The sequence below is a fragment of the Amblyomma maculatum genome, chromosome 11 (assembly GCF_055883805.1).
Source record: "Amblyomma maculatum isolate TAMU_Amacu chromosome 11, ASM5588380v1, whole genome shotgun sequence".
Classification (NCBI taxonomy): Eukaryota; Metazoa; Arthropoda; class Arachnida; order Ixodida; family Ixodidae; genus Amblyomma; species Amblyomma maculatum.
In genome coordinates, this window is record NC_139354.1 from 61,207,653 (window position 1) to 61,230,077 (window position 22,425).

The 22,425-nt window shown below is 44.9% G+C and overlaps 2 protein-coding genes across 4 annotated transcripts; one reads left to right on the forward strand and one right to left on the reverse strand.

The window, feature by feature from the left end:
• Nucleotides 1-18: 18 nt before the first annotated feature.
• On the reverse strand, nt 19-1,493 carry LOC146173921 (transmembrane protein 138). The gene is made up of 4 exons (XM_084584700.1): nt 1,336-1,493; nt 1,081-1,252; nt 436-532; nt 19-153 (listed from the first exon to the last, which is right to left on the reverse strand). Exons 1-4 carry the CDS (start codon nt 1,458-1,460, stop codon nt 32-34), a joined length of 516 nt encoding a protein of 171 aa, XP_084440826.1. The 5' UTR covers nt 1,461-1,493; the 3' UTR covers nt 19-31.
• A 188-nt stretch (nt 1,494-1,681) lies between these two features.
• Nucleotides 1,682-22,359, forward strand: LOC146173922 (protein AMN1 homolog). Of its 3 annotated transcripts, none has more exons than XM_084584542.1 (8): nt 1,682-1,846; nt 7,945-8,077; nt 10,022-10,163; nt 12,945-13,162; nt 15,966-16,022; nt 17,027-17,161; nt 19,639-19,711; nt 22,159-22,359. In XM_084584542.1, the coding sequence occupies exons 1-8, from the start codon at nt 1,794-1,796 to the stop codon at nt 22,167-22,169; spliced, it is 822 nt and encodes a 273-aa protein (XP_084440668.1). In that variant the 5' UTR covers nt 1,682-1,793; the 3' UTR covers nt 22,170-22,359. The 3 variants fall into 3 exon arrangements, with proteins under 3 accessions (XP_084440668.1, XP_084440669.1, XP_084440670.1); XM_084584543.1 differs by having other exon boundaries at nt 1,683-1,846; nt 17,027-17,138; XM_084584544.1 differs by lacking the exon at nt 19,639-19,711 and having other exon boundaries at nt 1,683-1,846; nt 17,027-17,138.
• Nucleotides 22,360-22,425: the final 66 nt, after the last annotated feature.

Genomic DNA, 22,425 nt, shown 5'->3' on the forward strand with positions numbered 1-22,425 from the left:
TTGTGGAAGAACAATGCTGACAACAATGCCATCATGTCTGGTAGTCTGCTGAAACTGGGAATGCTGTCGCAGGCCTCGTCGTTGGGTGGTAGAGTTTGTCATCAGCCATGAGAAAGGCAGTCTTTTTGTAGGAGTAGTAATGTAGCACACCCACTGCAGAAGAGCAAGAACAGAAATGGACAAAAAATGTAATCAACAAAATTGAATCTAGCATTATACGTGCATGCTTTTGTTTTGCTCTTGGCAAGATATCCGTAGTTGTGCTATGGATGCTGAAATTGACTAGATGGAATGCAATTTCGAACTGATATATAAATGGTGTGAGGCTATGAGGGGTTGAGGGGCATAGTTTAAGCATCAGCCACCATATGGCTTGGAATGGTTTCGCACCACCCTTTTCTTAGTGCATCAGGCAATTAAAATGAGCAAAGTTACCAAATCTTTGAAGAGTGTACAACGTAACGTCAACAGCCGTGTTTTTTGCTGAAAGTTGCCGTTGCCTGGAAGGCAGCTCATCTCCGTCGCTCGTTTCCTGCATTGTGGCAAAAAATGTGAAGTGGATTAAACTGTGTTGGTTGAAGTCTTCGTTTATTCGAATTGACATTTAGTCCAACACCAAGTATGACAAAAGTCTCGTTAATTCAAACTCTGCTTATAAAGTTTTAGAAGTTGACATGTAAGTTTGGTTTGGTCTAAAGAGTTAACGTCCGAAAGTGGCCCGGGCTATGAGTGGAGGGCTCCGGAAATTTCGACCACCTAATGTTCTTTAAACGTGCACTGTAATCGCACAGTACACAGGCACCTTGCTCTTTGCCTCCATTGCAAAGTGCCCAAAGTGCCCAGGGTCTGTATCCCAGGCATCTCCTTGACATCAAGTCATCTGATTTGATGAAAGCGTCGGAAACGATAGTGACATCCGGTTCCGCTGTTTCTGCCAATCAAATGACTGAGGTCAGGGCGATGATACTTCAGAAAACTACGAACCCATCTCTCTATATTGCCGGGTCTCGTACACTGCACACGCAATGACTGTTGAATTTGTGATTTTCAAAAGAATAGCTGTTGGCAGAGGTGACTTGCCATCGTCCACACGTGAAATGCCAACGACAGCGTCAGGTAGAGAATGTTGACGGCTACCGGCGTTTTGAAGTTGCATATGACCTCCCTGAATTCGCCGACTTGGAAAGAGTAGGTATTGAAAATCGTAAGACACATGACCAGCAGACTTGACACGATGCAAAAGTCCTGCACGCTGCGAGGGAAAGTTTTGAGAGCGAGTGAAAGGAGTAACGTCATTAGCCGCACTCGCACTGTGAGATGTGTGTTCGTTCTTACATGGCTAGCAGCAGCAGTTTGACTGGTGAATCTCGGTAAAGGTCTTGCAAAACATTCAGCGCGATATCAACAGCTAAAAGGGTGAATTGAAGCCATATTACTAGCTTAAGGTACCTTCTATTCATTTTTGCTACATGAAACCATGGCGCGCACGTTTGTTTACACGTCGTTGCCTTGTCGTTGCTACGTAACAGATAAACTAATAGAACCGCAGAACAAAATTTTATTTCTCAAAACCTAATAGTGATTATTGGAAAACAAAATATAGCTCGTGTTTTAAGCAGAGAAAATATTTGTTTTTTTTTTTTTTAATGTGGGTAATATTTATGAAATTAAGTGCGGACCGGTTAAAAGTGATCAGCGGAGGTGCGTGACCAGTCGGGAGCGTCGTGAACAGTCTGCCTGTCATCTGCTAGTGTTTACGCTTCACCAATTTTGACAGTGTCTGAACTTTCGTAATGAACAAGAGGATTAATGGCCCTACGCATAATGTCAGCAGCTTGGAAGACATGTAAGCTATGATTATTGATGTTGGACGAAGCACTTATGCATAGTGTAACATGTCTGCTGTCAAACGCGTTTGACAGTTGTTGCCGATATTCGACACGTTCTATTTTTGTCCCGAAAGCAAGCTGATTTGAGCCCCGAACCTCGCATCTTCGTTTTCTTGTTTTCAAACCACCTACATACGTGCGCGTTCAGAATCAGGGTTTATTTGCTTGTACCGTCCCTGTTTCACCTGTTTCGCGTTTCTTAAAGTGGGCAGCTGCAGCAGCTCATAATTGTTGTAAATGATTTTGCAAATGCTTCTTCCTGGTTTTCTATGCGTCCAGAGAGCAGCGATTTGGGCTACTTCGACTTTGAGCAAGCCTACAGCAACGACAAGCCGAACCCGCCAAGTTCAAACGCTTAATTCGCATTCAGATATGTCACCTTCCGTAGCGAAAAGCACCAATTCGCGCACCTGTTGTCTGTCGTTAGTATTACTTGCATATCAGGCCCGTTCACACTTGCGACTAGCAGCGGTCGCGCGACCGTTTTGGTCGAAAAGCGACAGTCGCAAATGGTCGCATCGGTCGAAAAGCGACTGCCGCGGGCCGATCGGGCACTGCTCGAATTTTCAGTCGCGCGACTACTAGTCGCAAACCATTTTACCAATCAGCGAGGTCCCAGAGTACTCGATCGGGCACCTTCTCAATGCAATGAAAGAATACCCCTACCTTTTCAACAAACTGAACCCGGAATTCAAAGGCAGGGAGAAGGATATGGCCTTGGAGGAGATTGGAAAGATATTCGGACTATCCGGTAGGTACCATGAACTTTTGAGAAATGGGTTTTTCACGCAGGCGCAACATTTTATATTGACACCACGGTGATTGACAGTCTATTCGTCGTTGGCGTTCTCCTGGAAACACGAGAGCGCGGCATGCGCACGGGCTCGCCTGAAAAAGTTGAAGTGTCTGGCAAGCGGCCGCTACCGACGTTCGCCCTGCCTGACGAACGAGAGGCGACAGTCGCAAGTGTGAACATCGGTAGTGGCGAGCTCCTCTCCTCTGGTCGCGCGACTGGTAGACGCGCGACCTCATCTAGTCGCAAGTGTGAATAGTACGAGTCGCTGCGACAGAACTGCGCTGTGGTGGCCGATGGTTTGCATCGTGTGCTAGCAGACGGCGGCGGACATGTACAACAGGATGGCAGCCGAAAGCAGTCGCTGGCAGTTTCTTCCCCCATGGCTGGCAGTATGGTGTCTACCATAGCTGGCAGTCAGGGCCTGTGTGACCATGACGCTATTTCCTACCAAAGCGGAAGTCGGGACGTGGTACTTTTGGCTAAAAGTACTTGATGAAGCCAGTGACTGTAATACCAAAGGGCAGAAAGTAAATATATCACATAACACCGCAGGGCACACTTAGGTGTACTGTGCGACACTACGGATCCTGAGCACCCACCCTTTGCCATCTGTGGCACTACTGCGTCTGGAAAAGAAAGAAAAAAAAAAAACAAAAAAAAAACGTCTTGGTAGTTGAGTCATTTCCGAATGTTCGGACTTTATAAAAGGCTCCTCGGCGGAGGCAACACACCACTTTGGCCCTAGCTTCGCGTAAATGGCACTTCTGGACTGACCCACCTCGGGTAAATCGGCAAATGCCTTCCCCCGTCCCTTCACCACACCCTTTTCTTTCCTATCTTCATTCTTCAACCTCTCCTGTCATCTTATTCCTTTCATGTTTTCCTGACTTTCCATGTAGCGAGGGTTGCGCGTGTGTGTGTTGGCCTACCCTGGCCCTTTTATGAAGTATTATAGTAGCTGTGTATGGTTAATGTGTCTGACACATTCCCATGTTAGGCACTGTAGTGGGTGACCGTGCATCTTGGCTACTGAAAAACGAATGTAATCTTACGGGTAACAAAAAAACTCCCTCTGTTCATACCTCAAAAATAAAGGTTGCACTGAAATGAAGCTATTGATGCCACAGAAAACGAGAAACAATAATCATTTGGAGCATCATTTTCATGAACTAGAGCATGCTACCTTAGATGTATGGAACAAATTTGGCTCATATTTATGGTTTTACTTTTGGAGAACCCTTGACGAAATTGAACAATAACAGACGGGCAGCTAATATAGTGTATTCTCACATTGGCGGAAAAGGAGTAGAAAGATAGTCTGTAAATATTCAGAAAACCAGGATGCAGAAATAAGAAGGTTCAAAAGGCAGTCAGAAAATGCAGGGTATAAAAACTGGATTAATTCAGCAGAAAAAAAACTGCAGACTTAACCTGGATAGAAAATGGAAGAGGCAGATCAGTATTGAATCAGTCAGTGGCTGTTCAAGAGGCAGTGTCCCCTACTGTTCAAAGCAAAATCAGGTTGTCTTAGGACATAAATTTAAAAATTGAAATTTAACCATGAGGATTACACATGGGCACCGTGCGGAGTAAATGCATAGAAGTGTTGAGCGTGTTATATTAGAATGTGGCATTATTCATCCAGATAAAATGGGCACAGTCACTCTTTCTTAGGCTCTGCGGTTTAGATATAATAGTAGTAATGTGAGATAAGCAGAGATAAGCAAAAAATGATTCCAATATTCGTAGCTAAACAGCGGGGCAGTAAAGCCAGGATACAGGTTCAGGATTTAAGGGTTGGTCAAATGGAGATCTCAATCGAATGTACATTTAAAGAAAAATAGTGACCTTCTACGCAGTGCTGTTAAGTTCAACAGATTGGAGATAGAAATATGATGAAATTGTTTCGAAGGGTAGGCTGCTGGCGAACGTCTATCCCTTTGTATGCGAATCTGCCGCTCATGTGCAAAGCGCCTACCGAATCTGCCGCTCATGTACAAAGCGCCTACCCCAACTGTTGTTTGGTTGTAGTCTCAATTTCTTTCACGCTAATATTAAAGAGGTAGACTTAACTCACTCATTGAAGACTTCTGCATATGCTGTATATTGAATATGCGTGGAGCTTGAAGGAAATACTTTTATGATTTTTGTAAAGCACTGTCAGCTCATTTTTCTTGCCAGCTTGTGTCCTGTTAGTGTCCTCTCCTGCCATCTATGCCAGCACACCCGACCAGGATTTCTTTCTCAAGGAAATTCGGACATATGTGATACAAAACACGAGGGAATTAAACCTACGCCCAGAATCGCTCCACATTTACCAAAGCGCAAGTTTTGTCATTCTGGCGTGAGCTGTCACTAGCTTTTAGCCTACAGTCAGTGTATGACGAAGGGGGTCACTGGAGTAAATAAGTTATTGCAAGTTTGTTCTGTATGCCTAAAAGAATGTCATGTGTCTAACACAATTTTTAGCTCTGTGAAGTGTGACGATGATAATTTTTCTGTGTATATTGGATACTCCAGCTATAAAAGAAAATATCTCTTTTTATTCATAGTGACGTAGCACAACCTCATGCCCTTTTCCTTTTACTCTGAAACACCGCCTGTCAGGAGTAAGCACATGAAGCCATGCGGCATAGCGCATGCCAGCTCAGAAGCAAGTAAGGCGGCAAATGTAGTCATCACGGCCTGTTTTCTTTGCATATATGCATAGATATGGTCCATAGGGTCACGAAGAGTCGGACACGACTGAACGCCTGAACTGAACTGAACTGATGTGTTGAGAGGGGAGAGGAAGAGAAACATTTTTGATTGCCGATATCTTCAATATTAGTGAAGGACTGCGCTAGTTGGAGGAGTATAGAAGAGGTCTTCGCCCTGCAGTGGGTATAGTCCGGCTGATGATGATCACAGCCCTAATGGCAGTAGAGAGCTGAACTCTTATGGCGCATTTGGTTGGGGGGACGAGAGCAGAAGCACCGAACAGTACAGAGCAGTACAGGAGCACACCGAGCGAAGGTGTAACTGTCCTCCCACCGGAACGCTCTCTGCATGTCAAGAGTAGAGCGCCACGACCATGAGACCGCACTTCTCTCCCCAACATTCTCCGCCTGCCCGCAGTAGCGGCAGTTACAACCCAAGGAGAGGCCAATGCTCCGTGTAGAACCGCTTGTTTTGTATGCCTTTGTTCTCACAACGCGGCGATCTGCCTCCTTTGACCCTTTCGACGCCGGCAGCGACTCTCAAACATGCATACAGCACCTGAGCAATGCTTTCCGCTCGCCGAGGACCGACGCTAGGGTGGATTTGCAGCCGCCATTTTGAGCGTCGCCAACCCAAGAGAGAGAGAGAGAAAAAAAAAGATGGTGCGGATATAAGGCTTTATGCCATGTGACTTCCTCTACTCTCACTTTTAGACGAAGGAGCAGCCGGGAGTGCACTCGGGTGCTCTCAGCGGAGAAAAAGCCCTCCTCCTCGACCATTGGAAGCCAGTGATTCTACTCCTGGGGCCGAATCCACGAAAGAGTTCGCTTTCTCTCTCGCCACCTCGCTCCATTGGTCGCGCGTCGCCACCGCTGGCGGTGACGCCATTTCACGAAGGCGGGACCACGGATTTTGTTGACATCACGAGGCATGTCAATCAGATGAAAGCGAACGTGTTCGGTCGCTGTGTGTGGAACCCGGTAAGTGGCGTTCGCTTCAGCGTGAGAATCATGCCGTACGTGCCCCCCGTCGCCCCGCTGTTGTTCGTATTGCTCAGCGAATGTGATGGCAGCTTCAGCGGTCGCGCGCACATGACGATCCTTTCGACATGCCTGACGATGTCTTCCGAAGGCACTTAGACTATCGAAGGGGCTTGTACGCCGGCTATGCGAAGAGCTATAACCCCACCTTGGCCCAACGAGAAAAAGCGTGCTCGCAGCAGAGCGGAAAGTACTCTGCGCGCTGCAGTTCTTCGTTACTGGAGGCTTCCAGGCGGCAGTCGGCAGCGAGGCAACTATACAGCTCCCGCAGACGTCGGTGCGCGGGACGATTTTGGCCGTCGCTCAGGCAATCGTGCGTGTAGGCACTGAGAAAAACTGGGTGTCGTTTCCTTTGACGCCCGAGGAGAAGGCCCGCATCAAGGCAGAGCAACCGAGATGGGACCGCCCAGCAAAGCTGATTGGCTGTTCTCTGCCCCCAGCGTTCATCCCACCCTTCTCCCCCCAATGCCTACGTCAAATTGACGTCACGGCAAAGCGAATGCGTTCCAAAGCGAACTCTTTCATGGATTCGGCCCCTGCTCTCCTACTGGAGGGCGCCCGCTTGTCTGAAAGTGCTCTCAAGTGCGCCTGCTCTCCCACTTAAATTCGCCATTAGAGAAGTGCCCGTTGCTTCTGTAGCCCCTGCACAGGCTGTACTTGAGACTGTTCCCCCCACCTAGCCTTGCATTTATATCACAGGTAATGCCTTTGCTTGAGCTCGACAGGAGATGCACACAGGTTATATCGCATGCTGTTTAAGCAGGCACTCAGCCTTTTGCAAAGCAGCTATGTTAAAAAGGCGTGAAAACATTGCTGTAGTCGTGTTCTAATGTAATGGACCTGTAGAAAGTGTTCTCTATATTTTATTAAATTTAGAAGCTCTCCGAGGACCCTGTAAGGTACAAAATTGCTCCTTTCAGCCGATTCGTATTTTAAGCTAGCCTTGCCCCACTGACGTAAAGCGGGGAATCTGGCTGAGCCTCCTCGTTATGGGTGTCCAAGTCACAAGGGCTGGGTGGTGCGCAATGCAACCTGTTTTCTTTAATTTTTATGCATTGATATGTGTTTAAGCAGAAGAGGAGCATTTTGATTGCTGATATCTCATTAGCAAATGAAGGTGGCTTAGAAATTTTTTATGGGGCAATGACAAGACAAATGATGGATTAGCAGCCATCATTTGTGTACTTTTATTGGTCCTTTTCATTTGCTGCACAGGTACAGTCTTTTTCAAAAATGTAGAGCCCAGGGGGTCTGTTTCTGAGCCACTTCGTACACCTTGTAATTCATTTCCAATGTTCCGAATTTCTTGATGGTAAGAAGACTTTTTTGTCCTATCCCCTCCGATGGGAAAGGCCTTTCCTAATGCTAAATCAGCGCTTCTACACAGCTCAGAAGTAGACCCCCTGGGCTCCACACTTTTGACAAAGGCTATACATCACATAAGTGCGATAGATAAGTGCGCTTTGTCCTGTACTTTTATAGCCGGCTTACATGTATTTTTGTCTGCTGTATATTTCAGATGCCTGAATTTCCTCGTTGGATATATAGATGCCGAGTGGTTTCAAAACGTCCGGTTGCCGGGACCGTTGGCCGACTTCTTGTACCAAAAGCTGGAGAAGCGCCTTCTGATCAATGATCGCCTTCTACCTGTGGTACGTTTGGCGACGTATCACACTAATTATTTGTGCTTGACACTGGACATGAGACATACCCACAAGCCTTGTACATATGTTAGGTGGTGATTGGTAAGCGGGTTAGACAGGCATGCGGCCTTCCACCCTCTTTATGGTCCACAAACAAGACAGCTTTTATGGCATTGGGGCTAGCTACCCATTGCAGGTATACGGCATACTGTGAGACAGTGAAAATGATTTCGCAGGTAAAAGAACCACATAGCAATTAAGCTCTTTCATAAGGTTCATGAAAGTTACCAGTGTGTGCAATCACTAGACGTTAACTAGTATGTTCATCAAGCATGTAAATGGACACGTGCATGCTTACGAATCAATGGTTGATGTATTCATCATGTGGGAATAGTGACCTGAAAATTCAGTGGTTGCACTTGTGTCTTTACGTGCGGTAATGCAAAATCACATAGAGGCATCATGCGTTGACTTTGGTTGGCTTGTTATGTGAGTTCTGGATTGCATTCTTGGCTATGACTTCGATTAGGGATATGACTAATGTTGCAAGTCATGCATTGTCATTAAAGCATTGTAGCCAAATAATCATGACTGGATTTGGTATTGGCTTATGGAAATTCTGTATTTGGTTCCTGGCTATGACTTGGATTCGGAATATGACATGTTGCAAGTCATTATGCATCGTTAAGGCATTATAGCCAATTAATCATGACTGGATTTGGCATTGGCTCGTGTGAGTTCTGGATTGGATTTTTTTGTGACTTGGATTTGGGCTTTTTCTGATATGGCTAGTCATTGAGCAATGTCGTTAAAGCATTATAGCGAAGTAATCGTGGCTGGATTCAATATTTTATGTTCTGGCTTGTTATGTGGATTGTGTTGGATTGCCTTTGGATCTGTTTTTTGATCACTCATTGTGCGGACAGTAATTTTCGTCACACGCCTCTGATGAGCCGAGGAAAGCTTTTGCATTTGAAGCAACTGTACAGAGGTGAGGACATTTGTCTGGAAAGCTTGCGAATTAAAACATACTTTATCCAGAACATTTATTTGTTAAATCTGGTATTACATCATATAAACATGAACATCTCAATGAAACAAATAATCTGACACCAATCTAATGACTTCTTGCATTGCATTGTCCATCACATACACACAGAGATCACAAAAGGACTTCCACACCAATAATGCGCACACTACCAACTGGCTATTTATTCTAGTATGAAGAAGAAGAAAACATTCCACGATGAAGAATAGGAAGGGAACAATAAGAAGAGGGAGAAAACTTGGAGAAAAATTTGGAGAAAAAAAAATATTAAAGGAACATAAAATGAGAACAATAATTAAATAATGGAAAGATGTGCCTATCTTCTTCTCCTGTTCAGGCGAAGCATTAGTACTTTCTGCTGACCGCAACTGACGACACGCTCACGCACTCCCTCCCCTGACCTGAAATTATTTTAAGGAATGCTTTTTTGTGATCTCTCTTGTGTATGTGATGGACAACGCAGCACCAGAAGTTATCAGATCCGTGTAATCAACTAGCCCGCACGCAAGTTTTACTAGGTATCATTTGACACCATCTGGAGCCCTACATGACAAGCAGTTTGGCTGAAATGGCCGCCCCATGACCTGTCATTATCATATTCATGGTTCCGAGGCAGAAAGGTCATCGGTGCAACTCTCACACACACTTTAGACTTTCTTTCAATTAGCAGTTTTATTTTTTAGAAGGTTTTGAATCATTTAGCACCAAGTTGCTTATTCTGTGTCAGAACAGGCAATCCCCATATTTTATCCAAGTAATGGTTCTGGGAGTGGTCATAACTCGATAACCGATATACTAGCACATATATAAGGAGTCGAAGGTTATGGTCATCAGGCGAAGTGCTATGCATTCACTGTTGCTTTGTATCTTGGTATGATCACATGACAAGTTTGATGGTCATGCAGGTTCTACATGCTGGGTCTCGGGTGGCTGACTTGACTGGATGCCCCATTACAAATAGGGGACTCCCCAGCCTCAGCCTCTGCACGAGGCTCAAGAAACTGTGCCTTTCTACTGATCTCGGGAGCAACACGTTCAGCGAGACAAGTAGGGTTAACCTCAAAGTTCTCTCACTGTGCTAGTTGTGTTAGCGGTGTAGTGCTCCTGGTTTCGCATTGTTGTCAGTGTCGACCTGTGCACATTCTGCAATCCTCTGCGCAGAAGAAAAAAGGCAGGCACTCGAATGGCGTGCTGTCACAGTCATCCTCCTTTTCATTTGAGGCTTTTCCTTTTTTGCCGAATCTCTTGGCATGAAAATGGATGCAGCTAACTTTGCTTTACTTTGGTGGGCTTTGTGGTGTCCTAATGATTGTTTACGTTTTTATATTGTGGCATGTTGCATGATGTTGGATTAGTGGAAGACGCTTGCACTCAGCACTATCATGCCCTTGAGCTTTTAGTGGTCGCAAAACTTCGTAACAATGTGGAAGTGTTCCGACGTGATCCAGTTTGTTGAACAATGAACAATGTTGCAAGCGGCTGACAGCTGCTGTGGGCTTCACTTGTGGGCTAGATGTTATGCGGCTGTATGGTCAGTTCTACTTGTGGACAGCAAATTAGGCTAATTTAATTAGCTTAAATGGTTGCCAAGCATATCTCTGAATAAAAGATTTAAAATCAAAGTATCGATCATATTGGTGAACGCAAATATACTAATTAGTGGGAAGCACCGATGGTATATGGCATCAGCAACATTAACTAGTGCCACTGCTTGTAGATCTTTCATATTTCATGAAACAAGGAAAGCTACTACAGTAGAACCCCTTTATAGTAATGTGACTGAGACCGGCAAAAATCTTTACTGCATCAGTTGTCGGCGGTATGGTCCTGATGATGCTGTCTGGTAGTTAAATGGCCACTTGCTGAACACGTTGCTTAATGAAAAAAACACTCAGACATAGCTTCAATCTCTCTCTTATCTCTTCGTGTGAAAAAAACACTCAGATATAGCCTCAGTCTCTCTCTTATCATCTCTTCTCTCTTATCATTCTCTCTTATCATCTTTCTTTCCAGTTATAAAAATGTTTTAGATCTAGTGGAAGTACCTCTTAAGCATGAGGACAGCGTGGCTACGAATACAACAGAGTTTGATTTCATGTGAAAATCAAAGCCTTACATGAACACGGTGTCACTTTTTGCTGTTTCTGTTTTTTAAGAGGCAATGCGCATGGCATTCAAGTGCTGCAAGACCGCATACGCCGCACCTCCACTTCTTGCCTCCGCTGCCTCATGCTTTGTGATGCACAGTACTGTGAATATTCACCCGTTTCTTCCCCTTCTCTATTTCTTGCTGCACTTTTACTCTCCCTTACTTTCCGAACGAACTGCGCCGCCTCCTTTCCATGTTCGTAGACAGTTTTACTTTTTTTTTCCCCTATGCGCTGTATGCTTTCCCTCACAACTCGAAGGCCTCCGTAAAGTAGGCTTCTCCTCAATGCTGCCGTTCTGGTGGTAAAGCCACTTAAAAGGATGCTGGGTGTTGTTTTTCTGTTTTCAAATACAAAAATATCTTTTTCTCGCGATTCTAGGCAGTGTACAGGCGGCAATGTCATATCGTGGGAGTCATTGTCGCGGCCAGGCGCACTTTACTATAACTGGTTTTTACCAAAAATGTCTTAAAGGGGGGAAAAGGTACAGTTGTCTATGGAAGATTAACTGGGACTTCAGTTTCACTTTACTATATCCGAGTTCTACTGTACTGGCGCATCAGGTAAATAAATATTGACATGAGAAGAACTTGGCTTGCTTTTTATGCCATGTAAATGGCAATGTCTGTATGCAGCTGGGAAGTAACAGCAGCACCAGCGTCTTTCATTTTCATATGGAAATTCTCAGAAAAATATTCATGCGCCCATGTGGTAAATGCTTAAAGATCTGTTCATTATCTTGAACACTGACTTTGAAAATTCCTCGAGATACTGCAGACTCCTGCCGAGGCAAACTCTATGCAAGCAAACTCAGTTGAAACGAATTCTCACATAAGCCGAACAATGCGAGACCACTTGGTTGGTCTCCCATGGGGCTCAAAGTAAAGAACTCCTAAGATGAATTGTTTTGCTTGAACTGGTTAGGCAGAATCAAAAGGAAAAAATCTGGAAACTGCACTCACACGTATACCTACACAAAAAAAAAAGGGCTTGTAGCTCATTTGATGGATGCCCTGCGCTGTTATAAATTTCATTCATTGCTAGTGGCTGCTGACGACTATTCTGTATAAAAATTCAGGTGGGATTCTGGCGGGAGTCATAGTTTCATGACTTGAGGACTCGTTTAACAATTCTGGCGCCGCTTTCTATGTCTCGGCACTCACCTTTCATCACCCAAGCGGCACAAACTATCAGCCCAATTGGTTATATGCTGGCAAATCACTGGCCCTATGTTGGACCGTATGCTGCCGACACAGTGCCAACGTTAAGCCAATATATCGTGGCACCTGGGGAAAGGGCTATACTAGTTCTTACTCTCACCTTATTGCAGATGTCAGAGGCTTAACTAAGGGGCCTCGGAGAGAGACACTCTAGAATTTCTGCCTAGTTGCTGTGATACTGTTCGCAGGCAGCACAGAGAACCAATATTGGAAGTGCATTGAAAATCCACTGGCACCATGTAGGACTGAGCATCGACAACATAGTACCAATATTGGGCGCATAATCTGTGCTCCCGGGGTTTACGTAACAAAGGATAGACGACTGCAGTTGAGTCCCTTTAAAAGAGATAGCACAGGAGACTACGATGCAGGGAACTGTGGTTGACTCGTTAAAAGATAAAAAAAAAAAACCTGCAAAGAAATAATTGTATTAAAGAAACACACTTTTTTTTTCTTTGCAGGGCTGCTGGAATGTTTTCAATGCTTTCACGAGTTGGAATGGCTCGAACTTGTCGGGATAGAGGCTGTCACGACTGAAGTGGTAAAGGTTATTGCGGAGCAGAATGAGAATCTCACTGTTCTCAAGCTCAAGGAATGCAATGGGATCGGCGATCCGTGCCTTCGGCTGCTTGGGCTCCACTGCCATCGATTGAAGGCCATTAACCTTTCGTCAACACTGGTGATTCCTGCGACTTCACTTGCTTCATTTTGATGTGTTTAACTTTGCCTGTGGCTGTTATTTTATGATAACAGTCCCTGCTGCACCATCTCGGTGGTTGCATGCTTGACTGCTGAGCTGGATCGCACTTGCAATTCGCACTTGCAGCTAGCTACAGGCCAGTCACTCTTGACGAGATTCTCGTGTAAGGTCTTCAAAAAAGCAGAAGATAAATTGCCGCCTTGTGCAGCTTCTTGAGTACAACAGTTTTCTTGGTGAATGCCAAACTGTATAAGGTTCAGCTGGTCAACAACTGACTTTTTATACCCGAGTTGTACAGGAGGAATCGTGCTTAGTGCGAACAGCCCTGCTGCGGTGGTGCAGTGGTTAGGATGCTTGAACACCGTGCCCAAGGGTGCGGGATAGAACACCTGCCATGGCAGCCGCTTTTCGATGGAGCCGAAAAGCAAGGCACTCGTGGGCTGTGCGACATCGGCGCTGTTAAAAAACCCCAGGTGGTCGAGATTTCCAAAGTCCTCAGCCATGGCGTGTCTAGCTCGAGTCGCTTTGCAACATTAAACCCCGCAAACCAAATCAAACTTAGTGTGAACATGGTTCCACGTGGCAGTGCACCTGTGGAGCGCCATTGCACCTAACCTCGTCACAAATCGGTGCCAAGTGATGCATGTGAAAAGGGCCCTCGAGGCGGGCCTTCATATTGCCTACCACTTTGCATGATTTGGCTGCACATTTGCACAACCATACTGGGCTAGGCCCTTGCTGAGTATGGTTGACACAGGAGATTTTTGTTTTTGTTTTGTTTTTTTAATAAGCAGCATTGTCCCCCCCATCTGCACTTCTTTAAACTAGAACACTACCACTCAGTTCTGTTTTCGTCCTTCTCCCTACTTGCATGGTTTTGTGATGGAAATAATGCTCTATCCTAGCAGCTCACGCAGGAGGATGATGTTCCTCAAGGTGGTGTTAAGCTTGCGAATGCCTTACTTGGCTCGTGATGGAAATCTTGCACGGGTGAGATCTATCCGTGAGATTCTACGGGATATTGGTGGGGTTATTCTAACGTTTAAGAAAAATCGTGATAATCAGTGGTGGTTTAAAGACATTTAGTGAATATGAGGATAGTGATAGTGATGGGGATAGATAGTTAATATTAGTATATAGTGACTGATAGTGATAGTGATTATAGTCTAAAGGGAGAGACTCACTCTATCTTGAGAAATTGGGCATTCTAAGGATCACAGTAGGGCTGCCAAAAGGCTTTCGCCTTGTTGGACGTAAGGTGATATAATTGCTCCCCCGAATTTTTTTTCAGTTGCATTGTTTTCACAGTTACAATGAGTTCCTTAAAGATCATGCTGCCCATATCTATTGGTTACTGTCTTTGCGAGGGTGATGCCCAAATAAGTTTTAACTCCTGTAATGTAGATAGTGGCCAGCAAATGCTCTAATTAAGCCGTTAAAAACGGGACTAAATTTAACTCTAAGAAGACTGTCTGTATACTGTCTTGAACACTGTGTGACAATGGACCTGACTCCACATCGCACTGAACAGGCAGAGCATTGCTGCTTGAAATATCCAAGCCTTCTTGGTGTTGTAGACCATGAAAAGCTTGCATTTGTCACATGCATCAAGCAGTTACAGTAAATATGCAGAGACATCAACATTTTGGTTGTGTCTATTCTTTCTTTAGAATGACATGCCACACTATAGTCCGCTTTTGTAAAAGGCATCCAGCCACGATCATCGCTATCATTTTTCAAAAATGATATAACCATAAGAAAAAACGAAGGCAAGAACAACAGGCAAGTGACAGTGATGCGTTCTCGCAGCCTTTCCTGGTAATGAGGAAACGTATCCCAATCAGCGTCGTTGTACTACCACGAAGTGTATTTGGGCATGTGCTCGCATGGTGCAGCTCATACTGAGCATGACAGTATCTTAGTCATGGCATGGGTCTCACCTGCACCGGCTAAATAATTGACAATTCACTTTTTTTTCTCCTGCAGTTTCGGTTCTGGTTTGAACCGCCAGGCGGAGGCTGTGATATCACAGACAAGCTGAGCTATTGAGAGTCATGAAATAAACATGCGATATATACACTTATTATTATTATTATTATTAATATACATTTTTAAAGATTCCAGCTCTTGGTCTATTTAGTGTAAAACTTGGTGGGAATTAAAACAAAAAGGCTGCAGCCATACTGAAGCTTTTATGGGGCCTACGTGGACTCAACTTGTCTGCGGAGTCATAACCGTTGAAGCTACGTTTTCAAGCAAAGAATTTAATTTTAAATTATTCACTGCCTTGAGTGCAGTCCACCTGGCTGCTTGGATTTTTTGTAATGTGATGCGCAACACTCCGCAGACAGAACATGGAACTTAAATTTGGTGTCTCTACTCGTTTAAACTGTGTGAAAAAGTGGAGCACTTAAGAGATTCTGTCCGTGAGAAACTTTGGTGACAGTCTGATGACCAGTAATGTTATCAGATGTCCCTTATCTCCAGGATCACATGATGCGGAAACAGCACTTCAAGTTTTCGACCAGATTCTAAAGAAAATGGTAGTTATGGTTGACTTGTGAACTCAAAAGCAACAGTCATGTTTCATAGATGTAGCAATGTGCCCTCTTGCTCGGGGAAAAAAAAAATAAAATTTAGAAGTTTCAGGACACAGCTGTGCTTTCATTTTAAAAGGTTAGAGTTGAAAAGAAGGTGTTACAAAAAAAAAAGATCATTCTTGTCACGGTAAGAATGAAACCAAAAATTCTGATTTTCATGATGGGTCTCTCTCTCTGAATAGATCACGTCTCAAGGCATCACTGCACTGCTCGAGGGTGCCTGTAGGCTAACCTTGGAGGTATGTTCAGTGTTACTTTAAGAATTATTTACCACTGACAGCACTCAGTAATTCCATGATCATATCTGCATGCCTTTATTGAGCCACTTGCTTTCTTTTAGCTACATGCCTTTGTTGAGCTACTTACCAAGAGCGCTTGAGGTTGGAAATCAATTATACAAGTGGCTGGACCCCAATGGTTGAAGACTAATATTAGCGAGGCCCCGCCGGTATATCACACCTCGTGTTGTGCAGAGTAGCTTTCGCGCATAAAAATCCATCATCGCATAAAGTAAAGGTTGTCTGACTGGGTTCCCTGGCCAGCTTTTTTTTTAATGGTTTACTAGCCACCTGGACCTATTGAGAGAGACAAGGTGCTAAACATAGATGCAGTCACCTGTCTACGTCTTTTTTGGCTGAATGTAGAGCCAGCTAGCGTAGCAACATACCTTACCTGAATCTATGAATGCTTGAGCCCCTACCCTTTTTTCTAATTTTGGTTGTTGGGCACAGCTGTGGTGGCGCAATGGTTATGGCATTCGGCTGCTGTGCCTAAAGATGCAGGATCAAATCCCAGCTGTGGGGTGGGAAAGGTGCCCGTGTGCTCTGCGATGTCAGTGCACGTTAAAGATCCCCCGGGTGGTAGAAATTCCCGGAGCCCTCCACTACGGTTTCTCTCATAGCCTGAGTCTCTTTGGGACGTTACACCCCATAAATTAAACTACTTTCTGATTGACCCCATCACAATGTCAGTAATGAAACAGTATACAGTTAAGTCATCAATAGTCTAATCTGCTCATTTTTCTACGAGGCTTCATCTGCATGCCTTTTTGGGTATGCACAATACGCAGGAAGGGGCAGAAGCCAAGGCACAGGGGTTCCTCAGTGTGTTTTGAAAGTTTGTCAGTTACCTCAGTGAGTTTAAAGGTTGGGAATTGCTGCTTGAGGACTGCAAATGTGGGACAGGTTGGTTTTAGAAGTCAGAGTTGGACTGGACTGAATCCTCTTACATCTTCCTGTTGCAGGAGTTCATCGGCGACCGATGCTTACACCTCGATGACCATGGCATAGTTCAGCTCGTCATCAACTGTCCGAAGCTGCGAATTCTGAGTGTGGCAGGCTGTCCGACTTTTAAAAGTAAGGAGGAGCGACTGTTAAAAGTAAGGAGGAGTGCATGAGCGGCAATTTATTTCAGTGATTACGAGAGTGTCGCACGTTCAACCCATCAAAGGGCAACGTCGGCATCCCTTTGTTCAGTGTGATGCAATGTTAAAGACCCCCTTCTCCATACAATCAATTGTAGGCGTTGGCATTGTGAATGAAAAGTCGCGAGTGATCTTAAGGCAGGTGACATGGCTGGGCACTTATTCATCAGTAAGTTGTTGTGTGACATCACATGACCACATGACATGGCCAAGTAGGCAGTAGCTGCCAACTTTCATACCTACTTTGAGACAGGAGGGTGACCGGGTAATCCAATTCGCATCCTTTTATCTCAAGTCAGGCACTTAAATTAGAATGGTGTTTTGTAGGGTTAATTGGTAATCTATTTTGACAGGTACAGTAGCGCTGACCTTAGGTGAAAGTCAGTGCTGTATTCGTCTCCTTATTTTCCACTGTACCTGTCTAAATGGATTGCCAACTACAGTAAAACCTCATTACAAGTGACACTCAAGCGCCCGAAAAAGATGCCTCTTGTAACCATAATTAACTCGGTCCTGTGCTAACTGCATTCAGTTGACCCCTGTGAACTTGTTAATCTCATCTGCCCACCTAACTTTCTGCCGTCCCCTGCTACGCTTTCCTTCCCTTGGAATCCAGTTTGTTACCCTAAGCGACCATCGGTTATCCTCTACATGTCCTGCACTACATGTCCTGCGCATGCCCATTTCTTCTTAATTTCCACTAGAATGTCAATAACTTGAGTTGTTTCTCTGACCCACTCTGCACGCTTCCTATCTCTTAATGTTACCCCTGCCATTTTTCGTTCCATAGCCCTCTGCGCTGTCCTCAACTTAAGTAGAACCCTTTTCGTTAGCATCCATGCGGTGGCAAGGGTCAGCTCCGTTCATGGTGGTGGCGATCTTGCGCTGGTAGCAGAGATTCAGCACCAAGTTGAAGCAGTCCGGAAAGTCTGCCGTTGGCAAAGGTCGCTTTCCCACTGTACTTACCGGAATTTCACGCTCTTGTTTGGCGAAAAGCTGCGTGCGTCTGCTTTCGCCAACAAAAAGGAAGACATCCGCATTGTCACTGCTGCAGTCGCAGGCAGGTTATACACAAATGAGTCGCTTCCTTCCAAACTGGTGAGGTGGCTGACAGCCGCAGCAACATGGGAATGGAACTTTCGGCATCATCACCACCAAATCGATATCTTCAATGACTTCCACTCCCCGGAACCTGCTTGGTTCCTGTTGTCAGCCGCTGGAGGAGCCGCGAGAATATTTGATGTGGCAACCAACCACAACACTAGGTTTCACACCATTTCTGAACGGCCACGTCATGTTCTATGTACGCTGTGCATCACCGGTGGCAATTGTTGCGGGACGCAACAGCATTTGCAGTCATTTTTCACTACTGCCTTGTTCATGTAAACTGCAAAACATGTTTTACTAGGCTGTGAATGTCGAGGTTGCTTGTGATGGTGGTTGAGAAGACTTGACATAAGTGCTGTTTTTGGGCCAAATTTTGTCTTTGACCTCATCCCAGTGTGTCATTCAGGCTTCCTCAAGTTGAGGGAGGTTTCTCAAGGAGACCTCCTTGAAGGAAATTCCAAGGAGCACTCATGAATACCAATTTACCCTCTGAAATCATCCCATTGTGTCATTCTGGCTTCTTCAAGTTGAGGGAGGTTTCTCAAAGAGACATTCTTGGACGAAATGCCAAGGAGCGCTCATGAATACCAATTTACCCTCTCAATTCATCCCATTGTGTCATTCAGGCTTCCTGAAGTTGAGGGAGGTTTCTCAAGGAGACCTCAGAGGAAATGCCGAGGAGCGCTCACAAATAACAATTTACCCACTGAACTCATCCGAGTGTGTCATTCAGGCTTCCTCAAGTTGAGGGAGGTTTCTGAAAGAGACCTTCTTGGAGGAAATGCCAAGGAACGCTCATGAATTTCAATTTACCATCGAATGTAGAAGTGGTTGTTTTCCCCCTCTTGAAAGAGCGAGGTGTCGGGCCAAGACGTGTTTGCGAATTCAGGTGTGAGTGCCCTAAAAGGTTAAAATTATTGAACTATTAAGCCTGCTTGTATTTTATATATTAGTTTATAGGCAATGCCAGGAAAAGCAAGCAGAAAAGAAGGTTGTCCACTGATTTGAATTTTCAGGTGTTCTGCAGTTCAATTCACGCTCCAGATTGAACTGCATTGTCGACAGTGCTTTTTCTTTTAGTTACTTACGTTAGTAGGTCAGTAGTTGTGCTGGCTTTGAACATGGCTGAAATAGGTGCTTTTCCGCAAAGGTGAAATACAGAGGCGTATTTGTTCTGGGACATCGATGCACACTGAAGAACCCCAGGCGCTTGAACTCTACCGAGGCACACCGTATAATCGACTGTGTTGCTTTAATATGTGACAGATGCCATTTTATATTACTGTCATTGACGTATTCTTGCAACCCATTTTTCTCTGATGCAGATGTCCACGCTGCATTTGACAGGATCCGTCCAAAGAACCAATTGTTTTGGTCGTGGTCTATTTCTTAAACCTGGTGGGTGACAGTGCTGTGATGCTTCCTCCTTTTGAACGTGTGAGCTAGTGTTTTGTATTGAGGCATGTGTATGGAGGAAAAAGAAAGTTGGGCAACAATGCAATAAGTTGTTCCACAATGTAATTACAATTGTGACATTTAGATTTTTATCCGTTTAGTCTGGACATTGGAAAGTTGCGGTTGTAATTTGCAACAATCCCTTACTTTTTATGCAGCATTCTGCCTTTGCTTACAAATTAGGGTAGGGTTTGTCATGGTTTCTCATTAGTCTATCCGTCTAGCGGCATGAAGAGAAGAGGGGGCTGGGGGGCATCTAAAAATACAACTGGGAGAAAGAAAACTTCCTTGCCATCACCACTGTTGTACCTGTCACATAGCTTCTATACTTGCTAGCTCTACAGCCAAGACTGTACAGGTAAGGGGAAAATATGGGCCTTTGTCCCCAAGCTGTGGGGGAGAGGCCTGCCTCAACACTGACATCCCTCCCGTTTTCCCCCTTCACATCCCTATAGAAAAAATGAACCAACTTCGCGTGGCACAAGGACAAAGGCCCGTCGCGTTTCCTTTCCTGCATTGATTTAATGCATTTTAGTGACATAAACACTACTTTCTATTAAAGTATCATGTTGCAAATACAAATGGAGTACAGTATTTACTCGCATAATGATCGCACTTTTTGTTTTAAAAAACTGACGCAAATTTCGGGGTGCGATCATTACGCAGGGTAAATTTTCCACACAAAAATTTTTGAGCACCGAAAATGCAAACAAGTTCCAGGTCAGACATCTTAGAACAGATATCTCGATTACAACCAAAAATAAAAGTTGAGTAAGGCTTACCTTCGCAATAAACACGCACATTAAGTATCACATGAACTGCACAATGCCTATTTATTTTTTCTCGTCAGTACTCAAATTCGAGTCTGAGTCCTCGCCATCCTCGCTTTCGTTGCTGCACGACTCATCATCGGAAATGGCAGTGTCGTCGCTGGGAGCATCTTCACAAAATCACAGAAAGTCATCTTCCGTTCCATCCAAAGCGTTCGATATGCCTGTCTTGAAGATCTTGGCCACTACCTCGTCGGGGATACTGCTCCACGCTTCTCTGACCCACGAGCAAAGCATCTTCATGGATGGCCTTCTGATCTTTCTGCTCGGCGTCAAATCATGCTGGCCCATTACCATCCACTCTGCCGTCGGCCGTCACAGCAAGCATGACTGTGCATCGCTGTTTTTCTGCGCCAGACATCTTCACGAGGACGCTCCGAGCACCCTTCTCATTCACAGTTGTATTCCGGAGCATGTCGAACGTCAGTGGAGTTTGATCGTTGTTTCCAATTTGCGACATGAGGTAACCGCTTTTCTCGCGAAGTCTAGTGACAAAGTGATGGGAGTCTATCACTTTGCTTTCATACGCGAATGGGAGCCGCTGGCGCAACGACGTCTGTCGCCTCAGGGGAAGTCCATTCCGTCGCATAAAGCGAGTCGTCCAACCGGAGCTAGCGCGGAAATCCTTTGCGGCAATTCCCAGCAACTGGGACCTGCTGTATCATTTCTAATGACACTGCACAACCATCCTTGGGCAGGACCGCCTCCTCAACTAGAGGGAACTTGCCCGTTTTGAATCCGTGGAAAGCCCGCCATGTCTTGTTTGCAGCCATCAGCTTCTCGCGCTGCTTCTTCCAATAGCGTATCCTGATTTTGTTGACGCCAAAATGCCTGCCAGCAGTGCGGTTGCCGTGCTGCAGTGCATAGTCAACAGCCTTGAGCTTGAACGTGGCGGTGTAACTGGCATACCGCCCCATGGTGAAATGGCGTAAACTGCACAAAGCACGCTGCGACGCTGCCGAATTGCAAAATGGCGAACGCCGCAAAGCGCGTTTTAATCAAGGAATCATAGGAACTCGTCGGAATGCATTCCCTGCGGGATGACTGCAGATCAACCAACTGGCGGCTGTCGCTATAAGAGCGCGGGGAACTTAAAAAATGGAATTTTGACCTCAAAATTCAGGGGTGCAATCATTACGCGAGTGCGATTATTATGCGAGTAAATATGATAGTTAAGACTGATTTTGCAAGCATAGGCAAAAGTTGTTTTGCTTCCAGTTCCAAAAACTAGACTGCTTTGTAATTCACTTCAAAATGATACAGCATCCCTTTTTTGGTGTAAATGTTGTGAGTGTGATTCAATTTTTAATAAAATTTTGAATATGATTTTCTCTGCAACGAATCTCTTTTGCCATCACACAGCCATCAGTGCAGCCATAAAGGTCGAAATAGTCAAGCTTTGCCAGGACAAAAATTGGATAAAATTGTTCTCAACATTCCTCTGAGGAGTGTCTCAGACCTCTTCTTGAAACAGTAGACAATTCTGATGTGGATCGCTAAAACACCCTCCAGCCTTGTGGGTGAATTGCACGTGTGTGATGCTTGCAACTTTCTGTGCAGACCCAGTTTGACCTGCCAAGCCCATCGTCAAAAGCCACCTTGGATGTTAAACTTTTACTACCGCTTGCATCTGGCTTGTAAACTAATTTCTTGTGTATTCTGCTGAACAGCCAAGCCCTGGCGGAAAAAGCCTGCATGTTTCATTCATATGAATAATGTTGAACTCGTGTATAGGTTGTAAATAAACGCTACATTTTTCAAAGGAAATATTGAGATGATTTTTCGGTACAAATGTGTACTTAGTACAAAAGAATTTGTACCAAAAGA

Coding starts and splice junctions, on each gene's coding strand:
- LOC146173922 (XM_084584542.1), top strand. CDS start 1,794: ATGAACAAGAGGATTAATGGCCCTACGCATAATGTCAGCAGCTTGGAA. Junction 8,078..10,021: donor ATGATCGCCTTCTACCTGTG/GTACGTTTGGCG, acceptor ATGGTCATGCAG/GTTCTACATGCTGGGTCTCG. Junction 17,162..19,638: donor AGGAGGAGCGACTGTTAAAA/GTAAGGAGGAGT, acceptor TCTCTGATGCAG/ATGTCCACGCTGCATTTGAC.
- LOC146173921 (XM_084584700.1), bottom strand. CDS start 1,460: ATGAATAGAAGGTACCTTAAGCTAGTAATATGGCTTCAATTCACCCTT. Junction 1,253..1,335: donor AAACTGCTGCTGCTAGCCAT/GTAAGAACGAAC, acceptor TTTCCCTCGCAG/CGTGCAGGACTTTTGCATCG. Junction 154..435: donor GTACACTCTTCAAAGATTTG/GTAACTTTGCTC, acceptor GCTCTTCTGCAG/TGGGTGTGCTACATTACTAC.